This window comes from Heterodontus francisci, chromosome 38 (assembly GCF_036365525.1).
Source record: "Heterodontus francisci isolate sHetFra1 chromosome 38, sHetFra1.hap1, whole genome shotgun sequence".
Classification (NCBI taxonomy): Eukaryota; Metazoa; Chordata; class Chondrichthyes; order Heterodontiformes; family Heterodontidae; genus Heterodontus; species Heterodontus francisci.
This window is the reverse complement of record NC_090408.1, coordinates 41039127-41064668: the sequence shown is the minus strand read 5'-3', so window position 1 is coordinate 41064668 and position 25542 is coordinate 41039127. Positions and strand designations below refer to the sequence as shown.

The window sequence follows — 25542 nt, the reverse complement described above, 5'->3', positions numbered from 1 at the left end:
CTGCCCCAAGCTTTAGTGCGTCCCTCAGCACGTAGTCCTGGACCTTGGAATGAGCCAGTCTGCAACATTCGGTCGTGGACAACTCTTTGCGCTGGAAGACCAGCAAGTTTCGGGCAGACCAAAGGGCGTCTTTCACCGAATTGATAGTCCTCCAGCAGCAGTTGATGTTTGTCTCGGTGTGCGTCCCTGGGAACAGCCCGTAGAGCACAGACTCCTGTGTTACAGAGCTGCTTGGGATGAACCTCGACAAAAACCACTGCATCTCTTTCCACTAAAATAAAAGCAAAATACTGCGGATGCTGGAAATCTGAAACCGAAACAAGAAATGCTGGAATCACTCAGCAGGTCTGGCAGCATCTGTGGAAAGAGAAGCAGAGTTAACGTTTCGGGTCAGTGACCCTTCTTCGGAACTCCGAAGAAGGGTCACTGACCCGAAACGTTAACTCTGCTTCTCTTTCCACAGATGCTGCCAGACCTGCTGAGTGATTCCAGCATTTCTTGCATCTCTTTCCACACCTGCTTTGCAAAGACACATTCCAGAAGGAGGTGGGCAACCGTCTCTTCCCCACCACAGCCACCGCGGGGGCATTGCGCGGAGGGGGCGAGATTTCGGGCGTGCAGGAAGGATCTGACGGGGAGGGATCTTCTCACCACCAGCCAAGCTACATCTTGGTGCTTGTTTGAAAGTTCTGGTGATGAGGCATTCCGCCAAATGACTTTGGCAGTCTGCTCGGGGAACCATCCGACAGGATCCCCCGTCCGGGGTGAAATAGTGTGTAAAGACAGTAACTTATAAGACTCCTTTGTGTTAAACAAATGGTAAGAATTAAGCTTTAGGAACCCATCTGCACCTCTGTTTTGTTACAGCACCCTCTGGTTCTTAAACTAATCTCCATATGCATTCGATTTCGTATGTTTTCATTTGGGTTTGTGGTAGGCAATGGATGGCAAGTTTTTCCAAAAGAATAGCATTGTTTCAGCAAAACTGTTGTGTAGTCCTGTGATTTAAACATTGCACCCTATAGGGTAATAGTCTGAAATGCGGATTATATTTTAGCACCGTGGGGTTCAGCTGAGTTGATGCTCTTGTTTTCATAAAGACTTGTGAATAATTATCCGTCCTTTCCCCTGTGTTTCTCCTGCTACTCCCCAAACTCTTGAATGTTTTTGTGTTTATTTTCTTCTGTAGCATGTGCATCTCTGCTGCCACCACCTATTGCCAAACTTGGATCCAGTCACTGTTAAACAGGGCAACAATGGGAAGCATGAACTTCTGGAGAGGAGCAAAAAGAAAGACTTGCATGTCAATAGCGTCTTTTGCGACTACAGGAAGTTCCAAAGCACTTTACAGCCAATGAAGTACTTGTGAAGTGCAGACTGTTGTAATGTAAGAATGTAATGTTAAGTCTGACACTAAAACCCACTGCTTTCTCATCCAGAGAGGAGATTATTTCCAATTGATCCAATCTAATGTATCCATCCAAATTCCTCAACACAGTACGAATTGGTACATTTTTCAGCAACGTGTGCATGTATATTTGTATCTCCTCCCCCTGATGTGGAGGTGTCTTTGCGCATGTGCACTCACCTCGCATTGCTTCTGTCTATGTATGTACAATTTTCCCCGTTGCTTGAATATATATTAGTGTTGAGGGGAGTTCAAGTTTACCACTGATTTTCTTATGTATCTCAAACAGTAATCAGCTGCCAGATTTGATCAATTATTAGTGACCATTCAAGTACATTACCATAAACCGTACAGAATGTGCTATTAAAAAGCGGGATATGGGTTTCTTACCAGCCCACATAAGTAATTTTTATGACATGAAATTGAGAAAAAATATGAAATGGCTATTGTTTATAGGTTTATGAGGATTAAGAATAGTGACATATAGTGGAAAGGATATTACTGAGTATTAGGCATAGTATGTTATGGTATAGTAGAATATAGATTAATAAGGATTAGGCATAGTAAATGTAATGGGGTAAGGAAAGACCGTTATTGTAATTAAACATAATATGTGGTATATTAAGTTATGTGGGCTATATCATTGATACAGGCACTGCAACTGTGCATGGGTGTGAAGTGTGCTGTCTGCAGTTGTGGCGGCAGCAAATACAACCTTTCTCCCGAGACTACTTGACCAAGTAGCTTGCCCCCCTCCCCAATTGACTCCTGTCTATTGTTCTAGCTGCTTGTTATATCCTTCTTGGGGCTTGCTTGATGTCACCATAAATTCCACAAAATTCCAACAAGTTAATTATAACATTTATTTTCACTGTAATGATGTATCACTTTACTGTAGAAAAAATAGATGCAATGCAGTAGCTATTTCTAAGTTGCAATAGTAGCTCAGCTGAATAGAATTCATTTATGTAGATGTATAGGCTACCCATGAGTAATTGTAAGCCTGTGATCTAATCCTGGAAAAGGGTTTAAGGGTTTCAAATGGTTTTGCATAGTGAATATCTCGTGTTGTCGTCCACCGGTGTGTTTATAAGTGGGCAGAGTGGAAATATCTCCCGTCAAGTGGAGTCCAAATGTTTGTCTTTGGAATTAAAGTCCTTGTTTATAACTTCTGCACCACATGATATATAATTAAGATTGTTCATATATAATTAAGGTTGTTGAACACCATCAGATCTTGTGACTTGGGGACAGGAAAAGACAAACTCTGTGGCTATTTGAGAAGATTGCAAAGCTCTTTATCCTCTCCATGTCAGGAGCTGCAAGAGCAAAACTCAAGCAGTTTAATAATTTTCTTGAGTTCTGGGACAAGTTTAAAGACTGATTTGCATTTATATAGCACTTTTCACAACCTCAGGCTATCCCAATACATCTTACAGCCAGTGAAGTCCTTTTGCAGTGCAGTCACTATTGTACTGTAGGAAACGCGACAGCCAATTTGCACCTAGCAAGCTCACACAACCAGCAATGTGATAATGACGAGATAATCTGTTTTTTCATGATGGTCGGATAAATGTTGGCCAGGACATCAGGGTTAACTCCTCTGCTCTTTGAAATAGCGTGAGATCCTTTATGTCCACCTGAGGGGGTAGATGGGCCCTCAGTTTGACGTCTCATCCAAAAGATAGCACTTACAACATATTCTGGTTTACAGCTGTGTTTGTATAAAACAAAATCTCATCTATATGTTAGTAGCTTTCCTGTCTGCTGGCAAGTGGGTTTAGTGATGTTTGCTTCTCCCCTGCAATGCCATTAGTGGAAAGCCGCCCTGCTGCGTTCTTTGCGATTAGGAAAGGAGATTGGCTCTGTAGTGTTGTGTATTGTCCTCCCCAAATACAGACCCCTGGTCAGACACTTATCCTTTTGAAGGCTAGATTGTTTGACTTTCATAATGTGTCTTGAGCAGATATTTACTGGATGAGTGTCTATTTTAACAAGAAAAGCTGCGGCAGTATGGTGCCTTTCATATGGCCAAAGTGAAGACCTACCCTTATGAATATAGTGGAATGGCAGTAGCTTCAGAATAAAATTCACAGTGATATAAATTCAATGGGGACCCCCTGTGATTTTTGGCAAAAACATGTTCTATAATTATGTCTTGCTATTTGTATTTTAACTGGCGTTTTATTACAAAAAAAACAAAATTCTACAACAGGGATTTTGAAATGTTTTTGCGAAGGAGCAGCTGGAAATATTGACTTCTGGAAATTCTGCTTTGTAACTTCCAAAGGAAGTCTCAGCTGCTTGAAGGGTAAGAGATCATTGTCAGCAGTGGCTCAGTGGGTAGCACAGAAATCCAGGCTGGCACTCCCAATGCAGAACTGAGGGAGCGCTGCACTGTCGGAGGTAAAGGCTGGCTCAGGTCTGCAAATGAAACCCGACCCGAGCCTGACCCGACCATCGGTTAACCTAGCTTCCGTCTTTCACTTTGTTGCTTATTTTCACAAGCTTAAAAAAACTGTAACCAAACAACCTGTCAAGTCCAAAAGTACATTAACATTGGAGCTACGTTGCAGATGTGGTGATAGTGTGTCCGACCTGACCCGAGCCTGAATGCCGGACCTGGAAGAGTGACCCAACCCAATCCCGACGCATGTCGTCGTGTCCCGTCTGGTTCGGGTCAGGTAGCCATGCTCTAGTCAGAGGTGCCATATTTCAGATGGACGTGAAAAATCCCATGGCACTATTTGGAAGAGCAGGGGAGTTCTCCCTTGTGTCTTGCCCAATATTTACCCTTCAACAAAACTGAATGAAACAGATTATCTGGCCTTTGTCTCATTGCTGTTTATGGGAGCTTGCTGTGTGCAATATTAGCCGCCTTCTCATCTACATTAGAGTAAAACAACTTCAGACCAACTTCATTGTCTGTAAAGTGCTTTGGGACATCCTGACGTCATGAAAGGCGCTATATAAATGCAAATTATTCTTGGGGCGATGTGCGCGCCACCTCTGCTGCAGTTCTTCTTGTGCTCCCTGTGATCTGTGTTTTATAATCCTGGTTATCCTCCCTCCAAAACCTGGATTTATCCAAAGGACTCATGAATGCATGCTTGATTCATTTAGTAGGTTTCCCATCTTTGACTAGTAAGAACATAAGAAATAGGAGTAGGAGCAGTTCATAGGCCTCCTTGAGCTTGCTCCGCCATGCAATATGATCATGGCTGATCTTCTGTCTCAACTCCGCTTTTTTACCCGCTCGCCATATTCCTTGATTTCCTGAGGGACCAAAAATCTGTATCTCATCGTTGAATATATGCAGTGACGGATCATCCAAAACCCTCTGGCGGTAGAGAATTCCAAAGGGTCATAACCCTTGGTGAAGAAATTCCACCACATCTCAGTCCTGGATGGTTGACTCCTTATTCTGAGACTGTGCACCTTGGATACCCCAACCAGGGGAAGCAATCGCAGTACTTATGATTAAGGCTAAAAATTGTTGTATTTTTGGGGATTAAGCACAAGTATTGTGCAATGAAAATCTGTTCAGCTGTCTAGATTCTAAGCCCTGGAATTCCCTCCCTAAACTTCTCCCCTTATCTCTTTAAGATGCTTCTTAAAACCTACTTTTTTGACCTAGCCTTTGGTCACCTGACCTAATTTTTTCCTATGGCTCGGTGCCAAATTTTGTTTGAAAAAGCTCCTGTGAAGCGTCTGGGGATGGTTTTGCTACACTAAAGCTGCTATATAAATGCAAAGTATTGATACGAATTCTTGCTGGAAAGATGTATTTTTATGCTCACATGGCAAGTTGACCACGTGAGATTACCCTGAGGTCTGTGACAGCACCTTAAATTTAATATTCAATCTCACACTTGTAGCATTTTCAGGAACGCAGTCCGTCGCCTCCTGGACAAAGATTCGAGACAGCTCATCAGATGAAACTGAGTATTCTAGTATCCTGTGTTGTTAATAGTCTTAAATTCCAAATGAAAATATAAATTGCTGTGGCTAGAAATATATTTAAGGCACATGGTTTAAAATACATGCCCCAGCCAGTAGCATGATATGTTTCCCCTTGTGTGATTGACTGTAACTCTCTTGTGGCAATGTTATTGCATCGTGCTGCTGACATTCGGCCAACCTGGACAGTAAGGAATGAAATGTTTTGGCAGGGAATTGTAGGGGCTGAGGGAAGGGTACGTGAGAAACTTTGTAGTCATGATGGAGAATCTTAACCTGTCTATAAAGATGATGATTTAATCCATTTATCAGGCAAGAAAGTCAGGCCTCCTTCTAGTAACGGTGTCGTGGTTGATCGGTCATTTGCTGCTATTCGAAGGTCAGCCAAAGACTTTCTGAACCTTGCATCTCTCTGCTGGAGCTGACTATTTGTAGAATCTGTAAAACATGCCTTAATGGTACCACAGTTCTCCTGTAGGCCTCTTTCGCTTCAATGATAGCTTGATACTCCATTACTCACCGGCTAAGCATGCATAGAATTATTATTAGCCATACCTTGCAGACGTCTCTCAGAAGGTTGCGAGGTCAAAAATGAAGGAGTTGGCTGACTGCATGGACTGTTTACTGTGATCAGGGTGTGATATTTTAGAGTCAAGTTAAAAGCCTTCGTACGCTTGGCACAAGCCACTGCGGCTTCGCTGCCCCGCAGCAAGAGCTTGAAGACCTTGCATTGCAGTTGCTTATGTTGAGAAGAGCTGGAATAAAAAGCACCAAAAGGCTCGGCACAGTTGCTGGAAGAAAGGGCGGAGATACTTTACCTGGTTGTGTTTTAATCTCTGGATGGCAGTCTGCGGTTTCTGAAACCAAGCTCAAGACACAACCACAAAAATTCTTCCTGAGTAGTATGCAGTCACAAGAAGAAGCGGAAGATGAAGAGAATTTAGTAAAATGCTCAAGCGGGTTTATGAACTGAGGCCATGCAATTCTTCTGAAGTTGTCGGACTGTGCTGAGCCTGCAGAAGCAGCTACTTGTGCTTTCTGGCCCTAATCTCCACTGTGCAAATTAGAGTTGAAGATTTATAGCAAGCTGCACTTTGCGACTGTAAATCTGCCTGAGCACCAGCAGCATCCTTCACCAGCATGAAGCGTTGCTTTTCCTGTGCTTCTGTACCCTTTGTAGGTATCTTGTACTGAAGGTATTGCTTTGTCTCGAATTGTAGTTAAATCAGTGTTTGCAAGTTTTCATGTTAATACTTTTCTTTTGATTACCTCGTGCTAATTTGGATGTAATTTATTGAGTCGTGGTTTATAATGTTTCACCGCGGCTGTTTCTGTGATACTATACAGCCGGGCACAGGATGTTTTAAAGGACAGCCGATAGACTATCTGGCTGCAGAATTTAGATATATCTATTGATCCAAAGTGGTTCAGCGAGCGGCCTTCAATAATGGATGTGTGGAAGTGAATGAACGTACCGTAATCCAGTTGAGTTCAAGTGATGTCCTAAAGCTGCGAGACCGAAGCTCCAAACAATTTCTAATCACGGGCCTGAATCCAGAAATTTTATTCATTTAATTCAGCTTTGTTAATGGTATTTTTCTGCTTTTTATCTGGTGCTGGTGACGTTGAGCTTTGTTTGTTTCTTGTGTCCTTGACATCTGATACTTGCAGCCTGGTCGATTGAATTGCAACAATGTTGAGCAATTTAACACTGGTAGTTTTCACGAGCTTAATTATTTTATAAATAGGAAAGCAATTATTGAAATATTTTGGTGCCCATGTAATATTGCAAAGGAATCTTGATTTTGATATTTTCAGAGATAAATTTCAATTACTTTCAATAGAAAATATTTGCAGAGAAGATCCTTGTTGATGTTGACTCTCTTGTTTTCTCCCTCTTTTTGCCCCAGTAGAAGTTTCGTTTTACATAATTGGGTTCAAACAGCAGCAAGGTGAAATATTTCAAAACCTGCCCCTCCCTAAACCTCTCCGCCTCACTACCCCTCTCTCCGCCTTTAAGATGTTCCTTAAAACCCAGCTCTTTGACCAACTTTTTGGTTATCTCTCCCACTATCTCCTTATGTGGCTTAGTGTCAAGTTTTGTTCACACTTCTGTGACATTTTACTATGTTTTGTTGTCGTAAGTTTTGTCCGCGTTTATAATGAAGTTTGAAATCGGTTGTGTATTAATGTACGTCTGATCTACAATCATTATTTCCTCTTTATCACAAATGTTCTCCCTTTTCTCTCCTGATGTGATTGACTCCTTGGGTAAGATTTCATGGCCACCGATTTGCCATCTGGTGCTTAATCGGTTGGCCATTATTCATGGGGGAGCCATGATAGTGAAAATCAGCAAGCTCTTCAAAGGGGTGGGGAGCGGGTAAGAGCCGAAAGGCCAGGGTTGGGGGTTGGAAATCATATCACATGGCAAGGCTGATCCATTCTTCACCTGACGTTTATACATATGTGCGCACGTGAGGCCATGATCCAGGCTGGTACGCTCTGTACCAGTACTGAGGGACTGCTGCACTCTCGGAGGTGCTGTCTTTCGGATGAGTCGTTAATGAGGATGAGGCCCCATCTGCCCTCTCGGATGGATGTAAAAAAGAATATTTTGACAGAAAGCAGGGCAGTTCTCCCAGAGTCAAGTCCAATATTTATCCCTCTACCAACATCTACGAATAGATTGTCTGGTCATTAGCACATGGCTGCTTGCAAATTGGCTGCTGCATTACCTCAGTTCTAACAAGGGTACTCCATTGGCTGTAAATCATTTTTTGGGATGTCTGAAGTTGTGAAATATGCTATAGAAATGCAATTCATTTCTCTTCCTTTCCACTAGTTAGTGGTCAAGAATGGGCCGCCAATTTTCTTCATTTCCCCAGCTCACAGGTACTAAGGGTAATTATCGTACCTCTTTAGTACACAGACCAAGGGCCTAAGTTGGAATCTTCCAGGTCTGTGTGGATCAACTTACTGAGCACTTGGGAACCCTTTTTTATTTTTAGTGCCCTTCTTCCCTATCTCCTCCCACCTGCAACCAACCCCCCCAGCCCCCATGACTTAATAAGTGAATGCATTTCCCAGTGTGGTACGGTGACGCCAACCATTGAGCCTCCGTATCTGTGAGCTAGTAAAAGGGGTGGGGTGGGAATCGGGAAATCGGTCTGGTTTCCAGCTCCTGATGTTTGATCGCTGTTTGTTTGATGTCTGAGGTTAGGATTGGACCCAATGGTGATTACTCCCTGCAGTTAAGTAGCTTGTTGCCTGCTGACTGTAGGTAGACACTGAGGTAGAGCATCCATGAACCCTTACCCTAAAGAGACTTAGAACCCGGAGTAGAGAAGGGAAATTATAGACAAATTAAAGACTTCCATTTCTATAGCACCTTTCGCAACCTCTGAACCTCTTAATGCACTTTGCAGCCAATTAGGTACTTTTCTTTGAAGTGTAGTGCCTGTTGTAATGTAGGAAACATAACCTGTGCCTTTAACATAGTAAAACATCCCAAGGCTCTTCACGAGTGTAATCAGACAAAAATTGGAAGGGGGAAGGCATAAATATGTTGCTCAGATTGGTTCTACATGCAGTTGCTTAAAAATAGATGAAAGGAATCTCAGAATTGTTATAGCATTGAAGGAGGCCTTTCAGCCCATTGTGTCTGCACTGGCTCTCCAAATGAGCAATTCACCTAATACCATTCCCCTGCCTTCTCACCGTAACCCTGCACATTTTTCCTTTTCAGATAACAATCTAATTCCCTTTTGAATGTCTCGATTGAACCTGCCTCCACATGCTCAGGCATTCCAGACCTTAACCACACGCTGCATGAAAAAGTTTGTCCCTCGTGTCACTTTTTTTGCTTCTTTTTGCCAGTCACTTTAAATCTGTGCCTCCTGGTTCTCGAGCCTTTCACAAGTGGCAACAGGATCCGATAAGTAGACAGAAGCTATTTCCTCTGGTGGGGGAAGTCCACCTTAAAACTAGAGCCAGGCCGTTCAGGGGTGATGTCAGGAAGCTCTTCACACAATGGGGAATGGAAATCTGGAACTCCCCACCCCCCAAAAAAGCTGTTGAGGCTGGGGGTCAGTTGAAAATTTTGGTAGATGGGTAGATGGAATTAAGGTACAGATCAGCCATGATCTCATTAAATGGCTGGATATGCTTGAGGGGCTGAATGGCCACATCCTGTTCCTTTAACAGAGCCTTTTTATTTTTGTTGGCTGGTATTAAGGTATTAATATTTTGTGCTGCTTCAAATAGATTTGCATCCGAAATGGCAACAGATTGTAACCAGAGACTCTGACTAAAGGGTTACCAGAACAGAGCAGAAGAGCAGTATGATAATTATGGGTCTGCTTGTAGAGGCTAAGATGAAGGCTTTACGCATTAGCAATAAAGTCACTAACAGGAACAAAATCATTATACACCGCAACAGCTGCCGAGGTTCTAAGCCATGCCCAGTTAGAAGTTTCGCTTTTTAGCTGGCGTTTGGATTTGTCCTGTTGGTTTAAAAAAAAAAGGGAGGGGAGGGTAATTCATAGGGGGGAAAAAAATGTTAAAGCACAAAAGGCAACAATACATTTTTGGAGGATTTGTGGTGCATGTTCCCTTCCTCAAACAGATTGCCCTGTAACCACCTCCAGCCCTCGCGATTGCTGCATTGCTCCACTTTTGGTGTCTTGTACACCCCCAATTTGCTTCGCTATAATTCCCTCCAGAAACCCCTAAGCCTCCCTCTCCTTTTAATGCCCTCCTTTAAAAAAAAAAAACCAAGGCTCAGTACTTGCCCCTATTCGCTTCGATAATGTACCTCTGTGTAGTTTTCTACATTAAAGGCAGTGCATAAATGCAAGATTTATTTTGAGTGAAGAGAGAGTTTAACAACTAGTGAACAATTCAGATAATTGGCAAAAGAAACAGAAGAGGTGTGAGAATTTTTTTTTACACAGCGAGGTGATATGATCTGGAATAACTGTCTGAAATGGTGGTGGAAACAGATTCAGTAGTAACTTTCAAAAGGGAATTAGATAAATACTTGAAAAGGCGTATGGGGAAAGAGCAGGGGAGTGGGAGTATTTGGATACCTTTCAAAGAGGTGCAATGTGCTGAATAGCTTCCTTCTGTGATGTATGATCTTGAGAGTTACAAATACTGGGTGACATTACCTCATTGTGATTCATACCTGAAATCATTCATGAAAAAGCTGGACAGTGTTGCGTAGGCCGGGTGGAATATGGTCACGGAGAAGTTTACAGGTTAGGGGGAGGCCTTGGGTTCAGTTGGTTGGGAGTGGGGGGAAAGCAGGGATGCAGTGTAGCTCAGTGGTTCATGGGTGCAGTGCAGGACAGGATGCAAGTGATGGTGTTACATGAATTTTATAGAGGTTGGGAGACCTGCAATATGAATATTGGAGAAATAGAGTCTGGAGGTGAAGACTCTGATATGGGTTTTGGCAGCAGTCAGGTTAGATAATGGTAGTGAACAGTGTTGTGGAGTTATAACTAAGTGGTTTTGATACTCAGTTTAAAGCTAAGCTCCAAGTTTAATTGTGGTTCAACCTGAGATGAGCATTCAGGTCGATGGCAAGTGTGTGGAATAGTGGGGGTCAAAGGTGATGAATTATAGGGAATTCCATGTTTAATGGGGACATATTTACAACACAGTGTTTGTGGAGTCAAGTGAAGTGGAGTTGGGTGGTGATGTACTTTGGAAAGCTCAGCTCTCCATGTCTGTGGGTGATGTCACTGTGGCCAACTTGCAATTCAGGGTGAGTCCTTAGAGTGTTCGGGATGTGACCGTGCTGAAACTGGCAGAGACACTGTTACTGGAGATGCAAAGGCTGCATTGGAACAGATGGGCATGGAAGCAAGTAAGGACACTGCTTTTCTCTACCGTGGTACCTCTTTTTCCTAACTCTTCCCTTGCCTGCCTCCCCCATCCTGCATTTTCTGATTGGGACGGAAGAGGCAATGGGTCCCTAATTAATCCAGTAAGGAATTCAGGTGAAACTTGGTTATCTAGAGAGTGGTGAGAATTTAGAACTTGCTTCTGCAAGAAGGAAGTTGAGGTGAATCGCATAGATGCATTTAAGAGGAAGCTAGATAAACACATGAGGGATAAAAGAATAGAAGGATATGCTCATGTGAGGGTGGGAGGAGGCTCGTGAGGAATATAAACACTGGCATAAACCAGCTGGACTAAGTGCCTGGTTCCTGGGTTGTAGACTCTGTAACTTGTTCCCAGTACAATGTACCTGTCAGTACAGCATCCGTAGATGTGTAGTCCCTCAGCATATATAGCTGGCCATTCAGGTTGAAGCATTGATTCGATTCAGTGTAAGGAATGGTATGTTGGGAAGGAGGATTTCAGGGAAATTGGAGGAAAGGGAAGAAAGCAGCAGCATTTAAATCCCTTCTTTTCTGGCTAACCGTGAGAGGAGTGAGCTTTACTAGTGTTATTCGCTGTTCGTCTGGGCCGTAATACAACTGTCCGTCTGTTGATATTGTATCTCAGCATTTTGCAGAGTGGTTGTGTGTAACCTTAAGCTATTAAATCTTGCACATGTCGGATTCCTGCTCAGACTGGAGGGAGCAGGTGCTGACGTATAATATAAAAAAGAGGGAGGAAAGGTCCTGTTGGTGCGTTACATATCCCTACGCCACATTATCAAACTAAGGCGCTAGTGTGCAACGCTGTATCAAGTATTTTAATGCAATATTTTTATTTTTAATAACAGACATCCGACTGGAGCAAATATGACGATCGACTGATGAAGGCAGTGGAAAAGGGAGATGTGGACAAAGTTACATCAGTTCTTGCCAAAAGAGGAGTCATCTGTACCAAGTTGGATGTTGAGGGCCGGTCAGCGTAAGTGTGCATCGACCATTGTCACTTCCACACGTCCCGGTTTGAATTCAGAACGTATTGAGTTTCAGTTTCTTAACCGGTCAGTTCTGTCGCAGCCAAAGTCTTGGTCAATTGAGAGACGATGTTGTGTAGTTTGGTTTGTGTACTGTTAGAATCGCATAGCTTGCATGTTTAGTATCCCCTGGTTGTGCATATTTCTTTGCTGTTTGTTCAATAAGGAAACTTGTGAACATGTGTCTGAGACCACATTGTGTTCTGTTTATTTAGTAAATATGTATCTCCCTCCCACCCCTCCTTCCCTCCCTTCCCTTCCCCCTCCCTCTCGGCCCTTCCCCCTCCCCCTAATTGTGGAGAGGTTATAGCTAACTTGAATTGCCTTTCTACTGTTTGTGACTGCATAGTCAACAATAAGGACGATTTAGAGCATAATGGCCTGGCTAAGGTTAGCAGCTGGTCATGTGGAAAATTGGGATCGTGTTCCTGCTCTCGAACCCTGCAACTCTGTTTTTTCTACCAAAGCTGCTGTGTCACCAGACTTTGTGTTTTGTCCGCTGTTTGTTTATACATCACAATATCATGAAAAATGATTTTGTATCAATTTGCCATCTGTTTAATTATAACCTGTTAGTACGGTGAATGCTCCGTGTGATAATGGTTTCCAGATCCACATATCCAGTTCTATGGAGCACGAGTCGCAGTTCCCCAGCTGGAAATGATCAAAAATAGTGAACTGACGAGGAGCACAAGAATTGTTAGAAACGGAAAAAAGCCATTAGGTTTGACGATAGTAACTTATATGATGCTGTACCATTAACCTGACTGGATTCTTGGCTGAATTTATCCTGTGCAATGGCTCCAGGACCCTTCATGGTAAGGAGGACATGGAGCACTGCCTAAAACACATTGTTCATAGGCTGGAAAAAGTTTAAAGCTTGCACAACAACAACAACCTCCATTTAGATAGCACCTTTAACCTGGTTAAATGCCCCAAAGCATTTCACAAGAGTGTTATCAAGCAGAATTTGATACTGAGTCACAAAGGGGATATTAAGGCAGATGACCAAAAGCTTGGCCAAAGAGGTAGGTTTTAAGGGGTGTCCTAAAAGAGAGAGAAATAGCGAGGCGGAGGGGGTTAGGGAGGGAATTCCCGCGATTGGGGCTCAGGCAGCTGAAAGCTGATTCAAACGGGAAAGATACCAGATTTGGACAAGCGCAGAGATCCCGGAGGACTGTAATGCTCTGGGAGGTTACGGAGGTAGGGAGGGGCAAAGCAGAGGAGGGATTTGAAAACCAGGATGAGAATTTTAAAATCGAGATGTTGCTGAACTGGGAGTCCATGTAGATCAGCGAGCACAGGGGTGATGGGTGGATGGTACATAGTGAGAGTTAGGATAAGGGTAGCAGAGTTTTGTACAGCCTCAGGTTTATGGAGGGTGGAAGAGCCAAGTCTAGAGGTAACAAAGGCATGGATCAGTTTCTTTATTGATGGTCAAACTCACCGTGGAGTATAAATTGGGTTTAACTTGGTGAAAAAGTTTTGCCTGGCTTCTCCTACAATCCTTTTTTTAAGAACTTGTATCTTCTAACTGCAGATAAATCAAGAAATTACTGGAAATGTATGGTAAAAAGAAAAGATAGTTTAGGGTTTTGGTTGTGGATCCTTTGAACAATTTTGATGAAGGGACAAAGGGTTTACATTGGATATATTATTCTATCTCATTTTGCAGAATGTCGTGGGCCTGCTTTTGTGTTTCCAGCATTTTCCGTTTGTTACAACTTCCATTGTGTGTATTTTTTATGCGAAGTGTTTTTTTCATAGAATTATAGAATGATGCAGCACAGAAGGCATCCGTTCGGCTCATTGTGTTTGGGCTGGGTGGTTGAAAGAACTATCCAATTAATTCCTTTCTCTGTAGCCCTTTTGAAAGTTTAGATTGAATCTGGTGCACTAGCCATTCAGAGTGCATTCAGATCGTAACTACTTGCTGTGGCTTCCTTTATTTAAAAAAAAGTTCTCATCTCTTCTCTGGTACTTCAGCCAAGTACCTTAAGTCTATATCCTCTAGTTTATGGTGCTGTTTATTGTTCTCGCTATCTCTACGCTCCTCCTTCCCCAAACAATACAAACAATTTTTCAGCAGGCTAACAATGATCTCCTTGTTTTTTGTCTCCTTAACCTGTGACTACAGGGGGATGAGAGCTTGGGCTAGGATAGGCTGCTGTGATTTCCCCTTTGAAGACGTGGCTGAGATCACAAAGTCACTTTGTGGGTTCGGATCTCCATTGTACCGCTCCGTGAGATTTAATAAAACACTCATTGAGGCTCCTGAATCCTAACTTTTGTGCTAGTCAATCTCCCATACGCATGGTACATGGGGCAGTGAAAACCAGGTCTTCTGTTGCAGTAGTGTAGGGTAAAGAGTTGCAGGGTTGTGGGTGGTGGTGGATGGCAGTGGGTTGCAGTTGGACCCTCTTGCCAGTATTGGTGCTGCAGCCCTGGGAAGCAGAAGGTGTCTTTGCAAAGAGATTTATTGACTACATTGAGAGAAATAGGAGTGGAAGCACAGGGCAGCAGTGCCACAGTGATGGACCATGGTCTGTTCCTCCACTCAGTGAGACCACAGCTAATCTGTGACCTAACTCCATATACCCACTTTTGTCCCATGCCCCTTAATACCTTGGTTAACAAAAATCCATCAATCTCAGATTTAAAATCAAGAGCTCATTCAGGATCAATTGCTGCTTTCGGAAGTGAGTTCCAATCTTCTACCACCCTTTGCATGTAGAAGTGTCTCCTAACTTCACTCCTTAAAGCTCTGGCTCTAATTTTTAGACTATACCCCCAGTCTTCAACTCCCCAACTAGTAGGTTCTCTATCTACCCTATCTGTTTTCCTTACTATCTTGAAAACTTTGATCAAATCATCCTTTAATCTTCTAAATTCCAGCGAATACAACCCTAGTTTTACCGTCTCCTTGTAATTTAACCTTTGGAATCCAGGTATCATTCTGGTCAATCTATGCTGTGCTCCCTCCAAGGCCAATATATCCTTCCTAAGAATTCCAGAACTGAACACAGTATTCCAGGAATGGTTGACAGCATGGAAGGCAGCAGAGAGGTTGAGGACTGGGACAGACAACAAGCCACACTCCCATTTCTGTAAGGATGTTGAAGACCAGGATGGTGAGATGCAGGTTAAAGACACCAAGGATGGGTAACGGTTTAATGCAGAGACTCAGGCCAGGGGTTTGAGTGGGTGATCAATAATAAATTTTGAATGAGAACTGGAAAGATTGATATAAAGTATGGGGTTTAAACATTGGATAAATTGATGGATGATTATGGTGATAGGCCAAGATTAAATCTGGAGATGAGTGACACACATGCACTTTGATGCGGGATGTGTCAGTTGCTGACCAGCATAATGCTACTGATGGGGGAGGGCCTTGTTCACAAGAGTTGGGCAATATGAAGAGGACAGCCACTGTATTAAGAGTAACTTTGGGGGGCATATTGGAAGTGGAATGTGGGGATGTGTGGAGAGGCGGGGGATCAGTGGGGGTGGCAGGAGGAGAGAGATCGACTTTTGAGGGTGTTGAGGAGGATGTTGGAGAATTTGAGCATAGCAGAATGGGAGAGAGCAATAAGCTCGGGTAGAGCCACGTGCTGCAAGAGAGGGTAACCAGATTTGGAAGAGAAAGGGTTGAACTGGTTTAGCAACGCACCAAGGCTCCTTCAACAGCACCTTCCAAACTCGCGCCTTCTACCACCTCAAAGGACATGAGCAGCAGATGCATGGGAACATCACCACCTGCACGTTCCTCTCCAAGTCACACACCATCCTGACTTGGAACTATATCGCCGTTACTTCACTGCCGCTGGGTCAAAATCCTGGAACTCCCTTCCTGACAGCACTGTGGGTGTACCTACCTCACATGGACTGCAGTGGTTCAAGAAGACAGCTCACCACCACCTTCTCAAGGGCAATTAGGGATGGGCAATAAATGCTGGCATAGCCAGTGCCACCCACATCCCATGAATGAATAGAAAAAAAAAAGGAGAGTGCCAGGGTAGTAGTGTAGCTATGGAGAGAGTCTGAGTGCAATGTGAGCTGAGTCCTGACTGATCATTTTCCTAAAATAAGATACATTTAGAAATGAATTTTCACTCTTTTTCTTACAATATGCTTCTGGATACCTTTTGCTATGAAAGTGATTCTGTTTTTAGTGTTTAGAGATACAGCACTGAAACAGGCCCTTCGGCCCACCGAGTCTGTGCCGACCATCAACCATCCATTTATACTAATCCTACACTAATCCCATATTCCTACCACATCCCCACCTGTCCATATATTTCCCTACCACCTACCTATACTAGTGGCAATTTGTAATGGCCAATTTACCTACCAACCTGCAAGTCTTTTGGCTTGTGGGAGGAAACCGGAGCACCCGGAGGAAACCCACGCAGACACAGGGAGAACTTGCAAACTGCACACAGGCAGTACCCAGAATTGAACCCGGGTCGCTGGAGCTGTGAGGCTGTGGTGCTAACCACTGCGCCACTGCTGAAGAAATGGTGAACCATTTTTTTTTAATCAAGAGGGCACTGAAAGAACTAATTTGGCAGCAATGTTACTGGTTGTCACATGACTCAAATTAAAGATAGAATAGAAACCCTGGTAACGGGCAGAGAAGTGACAAGCGCCCCTTTGATTGGACAAGCCCAGCAGCAGTGTACCTGGGATGAGTAGAGAACTCATGAACTTTCTGGTTGTGTGTCAGTGTATGTTTTACCTTCTGGAGTGAGATAAAGTCAAGTCTGCTGCTGAAGTGTCAAGGAAGGACAGAAGACCACAACCCAGCTGGCTTTCCAGAAACTCCCAAGGAAGGCCCCAGAGAATCCACTGTGTCAATTCATCTCATTTCCTATCTTTGAAGTAAGCCTGCTAAGTTACTTTTCCACACCGCCTGAAAAGAACTGTTCTGATGGATGTCAGTGACCTGTCTACGTGTACTCAGAAGTTAGACTGTGCGCCAGTTTTGGAGCACCTTATCTCATCTGTTTTCTTCAATAATGAACAAGTAATCTGCCCAAGTTTATTTTATCCGGCTAACTGTGTGTGTGTGTGTGTACGCGCGCGCTATGGTAAAAAGGGAACTAAAACACAGATCCATTTTTTTAATGTTAATTACTAGTTAAGACTTGTTTTATAATAAATTGATAATTTTGTTGTTCATTAAAGAAACATGGTTAGTGTGTTCTATTCTGGGAAAATCGATAGCGGGAAAATTTAAAATCATATGTTGTGAGCTGTGGAGAATTGGGACTAGAATAAACGGTGCACTCCTCCTCCCCAGTCGTAACAGCAGGTATTGGGCGCAAACACCTGTTATTAAATTTAAACAAATTTAACTTGATTAGTAACCTCCAGGCTCATTTTAACGAGAAGCAAAGCTTATAACTATTAGGTAGCGTTTTAGATAGCTCTGAGCGTTAGCAGAGATTTAATTGTTGGTGAATTTGTTGTAAAAAATGCCGAGGGAACCATAAAATAAATCATTATCTGCCAGGAGAAAGACGAATGATTTATGGCAGTATAGATTTTGGAAGAATGAGTTATTCTAAAGCCTTTCCTTTGGAAAGTTCAGTTGCAACTCGAATGGCAGAATAATTCTTGGCACTGAACCAATTAAGTGGCTGTCTGTCTGCTAGTTTGGATAAATATATGATTAAGCTGAAAGCTAACTATTGGAGCCTCACTTAATGATGTTGAGCCCTTTCAGCATTAGCACTTCAAATGGAATTCTTGGTTCTTATTTTTGGGGATATCAGTAAGGAATATTTTATTAAGCACCATAAAGTCTACCTGGGATGCACTGATTGAAAATGAGTCCGGTGCAATACAGTGCCAGATCGTCTAGACCAGAAAGTGACAAATCAGTGTTTAGTCAGATACCAGTGTGTGCGCTCACCCTGATGCAAATTTGGTGCCTTTCAATTTAGTTGAGCAATGTTGGATCTTGGAACAAATTTGACCTCCAGTGCTGATGTACAATTGAATCATTAGCAATGTGGAATTTGACTCTTCCAAGTGATCTTGCAGAGGCTTTAAAAGGGAATACAATTCTTCAGTGTTGCATCCTGTTCTTTTGTCTTCATACATAAATGTCATCCCTGGGGATTTCTTCCTCTTGAAGGAAATGCTTTTGTTGCAAACAGAAATTGTAGTAAATGGTCCACATCTGATTCTCAATTTTTGTCCTTGCAGACATCAGTTTCAATTTTAATGTAATCCTTCCTGAAATCTGACGAACATTGATAAGACTGAATAGTTTGACCCCCTCTATTAAAGGCACCTTTTCTATTAAAATTTGGCCAAGTATAAGGTTGTGGTCGAAGGTGCAAGTATGGCAGTAGCCATGTGTGATCTTGGACCTTTACAAAAGGAGATGTATAAAATTGTAGCAGCTGTGTGAAAGAAGAGACTGGCCATTTGGAATATGCTAAAATAATGCAACTTGCAATTTAGAGTTTAATTTTTCTTTTGGGTCTCTATTCCTTTTCAGTTTCCATGTTGCAGCAGCGAAAGGAGATGTCCCCTGCATCAATGCAATGCTTTCTCATGGTGTTGATGTCGTGGCAATAGATGCTGCAGGTAAATATTTGCTTTACTTTTTGTTCATTACTAAAAGTGGATATGTTGGAACTTGGGGAAAATGCCCTCTCACCCAAAAGCTTCTCAGATTGGCACTTTGAAAGCTGACGGTTCATCATTTTTATTTCCCCTCTCCTCCTTCCTTGCACTTGAATTGTTTTGCATCAAGAACTAGGAGCAGGAGTCGGTCAATTGGCACCTCGAGCTTGCTCTGCCATCCATTAGGATCATGGTGATCTACTTCAACTCCACTTCCCTGTCCTATCCCCATGTCCTTTGATTTCCTTCGTGTCCAAAAATCTGTCACTCTCCGTCTTGAATATGCTCAATGACCCTCTAGGGTAAAGAGTTCCAAAGATTCACTACCCTCTGAGTGAAGAAATTTCTCCTCATCTCTGTCCTAAATGGCTGACACCTTATCCTGAGACTCCTAGTTCTAGACTCTGCAGCTGGGGAAACAGCCTCATCTACCATATCAAGAATTTCATATGTTTCAGTGAGATCGCCTCTCATTCTTCTAAACTCCAGAAAATAATGGGTAGCTCTCCCTTCTGAGTTAGAAGGTTGTGGATTCAGTTCACATGCCAGTGCATGCAATCCTAGGTCAACACTCAAGTGTAGTACTAAGAGAATGCTGCAGTGTTGGAGGTAGTGTCTCTCAGATGAGATGTTAAACCGAGGCCCATGTGCCCCCTTGCGCTATTTTGAAGAAGAGCAGAGGAATTCTGGCCAATATCTATCCATTAACCAACATCACTAAAACAGATAATCTCATCATTGATCTCATGACTGAGAGCTTGCTGTGCACTGATTGGCTGCCGCATATCCTGCGTAACAACAGTTCGCAAGTACTTAATTAGCTGTAAAGTGCTCTGGGATGTCATGACTATAAATACAAGTTTGTCTTTCTTTACGTAGAATTTTACACCATCGAAGTGGGCCTTTCAGTCCAGCGGGTCCATACCAGTGTTTGTGCTCCACACGATCCTCTTCCTATCCTAATTCATTGCGCCCTATCAACATTTCTAATTGAGTGGTTTGATTCAGTTGGGTATTTTGAAGGTTTATTTTAGTCGGAGAACTTCAACTGAGCTGTGACAGAGGCTCACATCCATAGTTCTGCTTTTGAATGCCATGAGTTTGAGTGCACAGGATTATTATCCCGTTGTGTTCCAGTTATTGACCAGCGATGATGAATTGATATTTTATCTTTCCTTCCATATCTGAGGTTCTGAATTTTGTTTTTAAATTCCTTTTGGATACGGGTGGAACTGGCAAGTGTGCATTTACTACTCATCCTTGATTGTGAAAGTGGGCCATAATCATTGAACATTGCAGCCCTTGTGCTGATGGAACTTTGTAGCTATTTGTTTTGTTATGACCAGCTAAGAAAGAGATCTAGGGTTCTCTTTCAGCCTTCACCTGGTCTTGCTGTAACAGGGTTTAATTTTAAACAGTGTTTTTAGCTCCCCATTGGTGATTCCTTGTTCACCCCTTTCCAATTATAAGACAAAGGAACCAGCACAAACAGGCTTTCTTGGGTTTAAAGAAGAAAAGTTGAAATTTATTAAATTTGAACTTAAACTCTAATTTGACGGATGCCTATGGATACATGATGTGCCCACGCTAGCATGCATACATGATACACACATGCAAATAGAGACAGAAAAGAGCAGAAGAAAAATAAAGAAAAGTTTGAGGCAATATCTGAAGAGTTATGGTTCTTCGAGCTCACTGTAGAGTCCTTGATTGTAGGTAGATCTTGCTTTTTGTTGGGGCCCAGTATTCTTCTTAAACATTGTTCGCTGAAGGAGACTTTTCTCTCTTGAGGTTCCTGTGTCTTCAGTGGATTCAGAGGCTTGCGAGAAAGAGATGGGAGCAGACAGGAGAGATCTTCTCAATCCAGGAGCAAACAGACTTTCTGCCCAAACTGTTTGTACACATTCAAAAAACCTCAGGTTGCCCAGCAGGTTAGTCATCTGACCATCTGGTTTGACCATGTCCATTTGTGTATTTGGCCATCTTAGTCAAACTGGAATGTGAGCTCCCCCGCCTTCAACATCTGGTGATCAAAAGTCCATTGTGGGTTGAATGCGTCAGGGAATGGCTGCTTTGTCCTTCCAAACACTGTCTGCTAATATGCAAATGTATTTTCCAGCCACAGCTGATCTGTTTAAAAGTCCTTTCTTAACTCCCATAACAGTGTAAAATCAATGTTCATGACAAAATTAATCTGCCTCATTCTTGGCAGACGGCCTAGCATGACAGTTTTTACAACTGACAGGTTTGCCAGACCATTTCAGAGGTCTGGTATGGGACTGGGGTCACAGTAGCAGATTATCTTTCTTGCAGGAAGGGCATTAATTTAAAAAAAAAACCACTTGGGTTTTTACACCAGTCTGGCTGCTTTTAACTATTTTCTGACCCCAGTTGGATTATATGAGTTGCCAACTCCCTCCCCAACAGCACCACATGGGAGCACCTTCATCATATGGACTGCAGTGGCTCAGCCACCACCTTCTCGACAATTAGGGATAGGCAATAAATGCTGGCCTTTACCAGGAATGTCCATATCCTGAGAATGAATTTAAAAAACATCCTTGTGATCTCTGGGTTGCTAGTTCAATTTCATGATCCTTTATTGCTATACCCAATACCAATAATCTGCTTGATTTTTTTTTTTTGAGTTTACTATAGGAATAGGTCATTCAACCCTTCAAGTCTGTTTGGTCATTCAGTTCGATCTCAGTTGATCTGTACTTCAACTCCATTTATCTGCCTTTGTTCTATATCCCTTGATGGCCTTGCCCAGCAAATATCTGTCAATTTTAGTTCTGAATTTTTCGTTTTGCCCTCCGCATCCACAGCCTATTGGATGAGCGAGTTCCAGATTTTAATTACATTTTGTGTGAAAACTGTATGATTTTGATTTCCCTCATAAAAGGTTTAGCTCTAATTTTTAGATTATGCCCGCTTGTTCTGGATTCCCCCACCCCAGAGAAAATAGTTTCTTATTGAATCTCTTAAGTAATTCTACACACCTCCTTTAAATCATCCCCCAACCTTCTGAACTCTAGGGAATCCGGACCAAGTTTATGTAACATTTTCTCATAATTCAACTCTAAGCCTTTGTATTATTCTGGTGAATCTGCACTGTATGCCTACAGAGGCCAATATCTCACTATTTTCAAAAAGCTTTATAAATAACAAGTGAGTGTTGTAATTCTGTAGTAGCTACTGAACTGTGTCTGTCCAATAGCACAAGAAAATAATAAAGCACTGAATCTCCATAGTTCAATCTGTTGTGCTGTTCAAGTGCTGGATTATAAATGGCTTTGTTCCATTATAAACTGTTGCAAAAATTGTAAGAGCTGAATATGAGATAGTACTGTTTCATGGAACTTTAATGGTAATAAAACATTTTAAATATATTTTGGAAAGGCTTTTATAAACATTGCATAAGTGCTGTTTGTTAAAACAGGAACAGATTAAGGACATTTCTATTTTGTGTATGTTCACCATAAATGTCTGTCTGCATCAAGCAGGCAGCAGTTTAGTGTGCTGCTCAGTAAAAAGCCCCTGCTGGTCAGGACTGCTGGCCTCAACTTTCTTCAGCTTGTCACTCCAAAAAAAAATTGTCTTTTGAGTAAAGCCTCCCTCTATCCACCAGTCCAAATGCTGGAATTGTCCCTCCGCTTACTATCTGATAAAGTTTAGTCACTGAATGGAGATGACCAACTTGGAGGCAAAGTTTGCAAAAAGATATATTTAAAAATTCTTTACCTTCCCAAATCTAGTGAATTTTCAAGATTTCAATCTGCATTCAACTTTGATCGATTCCACTCCAAGGAAATGGAATTCTGTGAATTGTTTGATTCATGTCTTCATTTATCACCTTCACCTTCAGATCTGTTCTTAACCAGCAATAGAATTAGAAAGAATTTGCAGCTTAAACAGGCCATTCAGCCCAACTAGTCTCCACACGAGCCTCCTTTCACGTTATTTCACCTGCTGCTGTCAACATATCCTTCTCCTCTTTCTCCCTTATGTTTACCTAGCTTCTCCTGAATTGCCTATTGGATTTATTATTTACTATCTTGTATTTATGGTCATGACAAGTGGAAGCATTTTTATCTACATCTGCCATATTGAACCTCCATTAGACCACCTTTCTATCTAGAGAAGAGACCCAGTCTCTTCTGGTTTTCCTGATGGATATAACCTTGCAGTTCTGGTATCATCCTTATAAATATTTTTGCATTTTCTCCAGTGGGGTTTTGTATTTTATGCTGCTGTACTTTAAAGAATTTATTAATCTAGCATTAGCTGCTTATGCTCTTTTATGTGTCTACTCTTCTAATCCTTTGCTTTGCTTCAAGCCTGTTTCTTTTGTACTTCTGTTTAGTTCTGAGATCACAGTCCAAGTTAAATAGCATACATACATCTACATTATCTTAGCCCCTCGACGTTGTAAACACCTCCACTGCAATTTTTCTCCATTTCCACTTCTGTACAACAGCTTGCATTTATATAGCTCATTAATTGTAGTAAAACATTCTAAGTTGTTTCACAGACGCGTTATCAAACAAATTTGACAAGTGTTTCTTGACAGTTGTGCAGCTGTAAATCCCCGAGTTGCTGATTGACGGGTCAGAAGAAAGGCTGCTAGTTTTTGGGGCTGGTGAAAGGTGAATGCTAGTCCCTGGGGGGAGCAAGGGGGCTGTTACTGCTGGAAAAGTGATAAAAGTGGTGAGAGAATCTGGTCTACAGTGGCTTATTGTCGTGATGCATGATCCAGTGCTGAATTTCCATTTTGTTTTTCAGTCTATTCAACATAGCTTCTCATTATAGCACTGTGATTGACCGATATAAATCTGAAGTAACAGCAGCTCTGCACGGTGTAAGTCTGTGCCGGTGTGTCTGAATATGTAATACTTGGAGGGAATGTCAGATTCTGGGTACCAGTCGAAGACCCTGCACCATTTTATATCACAGCAGACCTTGTGCGATTGCGTCCAGTAATACAGATTTAGATTACCTGTGCCAACAAAGTAATCAGACTGACATCTGAATTTTAAAAATTTATTTCCTGTAAATTCTTGTTCCTTTTTGTTCTATTCTCGATTGGCTATATTCCCAATCCAATTCTCAGGGAGCCAGATGACCTATTCCCAGGGCTCTGCCATTGTTGTTCCATAGTCGTTTCCTAATTGGGGCAGGCTATGATAATGCTTTGGGTTAATTGACGAGTTTGATATTCTTCCATTTCCCCCATTAGCTTGTGAGAAAGCATTTAATCACTTTCCTTTCGCAGTGCAACTGCAATTAGGAACTGGATGTATTGGCATGAATCCACATCCTGCCACTCTATTGCATGGTGTGTTGGAACACATTTTTCATTTACTTGTTTCAGAGGAAACTGATTTCCTCTTGCCTGGGGATGAATGATGCTGGGTGAACCAAACCTTTATCTGGGGTCATACCCAGTTAGTGTTTACACTGTTCCAACAGCAGCAGGCATTTTGTAGCTGAAGTGCACAGTATCAGGATTACACTAATAAAAATTTGCTTCAGTACAGTAATTAACTGCACAATAGAGCTGGCCACGTAAACAGACTATTGTCAAGCACGATTAAAGATAAGAAAGACTTGCATTTCTATCATGCTTTTACGATCACAGAACATCCCAAAGCCAAAGAAAAACTTTTGAAGTGTAGTCATTGTAGTGATGTAGGAAGCATGGCAACCACTTTGTGCACAGCAAGCTCCCACAGTCAACAATCAGGCAATGATCAGATCATCTCTTTTAGTGATGTTGGTTGAGGGATAGATATTGGCTAGGTCACAGCGTAAAACTCCCCTGCTCTAATTTGAAATAGTGCCACTTGAGAGGACAGATGGGGCCTCAGTTTAACATCTCGTCCAAAAGGTGACACCTCCGACAATGCAGCATTCCCTCAGCACTACAGTAGGCTTGTCAGCCTATATTTTGTGCTCAAGCCTCTGAAGTGGGACTTGAACACCCAGCCTTCTGATTTGTGGAGGCAAGTGTGGTGCCCACTGAGTCACACCTGAACTCTGAAGGAACAATCGAGCAACCATCAAGAAATTCTGGCAGTCATCTCGATATTATTGTCATAGATTAAAGAGCTCACTGAGCTTTGAGTCTGCTTTGTCTTTGGGTTCAGGTGTTGAGTGATTTTCTTTTTACTCCCCTATAGGCCGAAGTGTGTTACATCTTGCTGCTAGACATGGACAGTCACTGTGTTTGCAACGGTTACTCCAGGTAGTTGGACTTACTGATTCTGTTGGAGTAAACACCATTGTCTGTGTCAAGTAGGAAATTATTCACATTAATTTCTCAAAAGTTAAAATTCCCAATGGAAAAAAGTAATGCTTACAAATCTTCTAGATGTGAATTTAAAGGCAGCTTCTTAATGTAATGAGTGCTTGAAGTATACAGTTCTTAAGTTCAAGTACATTATTTTGGATTTTGGATTCAGTTCATAAAACGCAGAAAACTTCTTTCTGGTTGATTGCCTTTGAGGATTGGAGAGAACTTTAAGAGTTTTCTTGGCTCTTCCAAGAGGTTCCATGATGGGGATGGGGGTGGGCTGGGTGAGGGCAGATTGTGCACCTGGGCTGG

The 25542-nt window shown here is 42.3% G+C and overlaps 1 protein-coding gene across 3 annotated transcripts in view; it reads left to right on the top strand.

Annotated features, from left to right (window-relative positions):
* The window catches only part of uacaa (uveal autoantigen with coiled-coil domains and ankyrin repeats a), a 145268-nt gene that overhangs the window by 59970 nt on the left and 59756 nt on the right, over positions 1-25542 (top strand). For 2 of the 3 annotated variants that reach the window (XM_068018201.1, XM_068018200.1), the window contains exons 2-4: positions 12111-12241; positions 18808-18896; positions 25118-25182. In XM_068018201.1, the coding sequence (XP_067874302.1) occupies positions 12111-12241; positions 18808-18896; positions 25118-25182 (285 nt within the window). Of the gene's footprint in view, positions 1-1213; positions 1388-12110; positions 12242-18807; positions 18897-25117; positions 25183-25542 lie in introns of those variants that run through there. The other variant, XM_068018202.1, reaches the window with a different exon arrangement.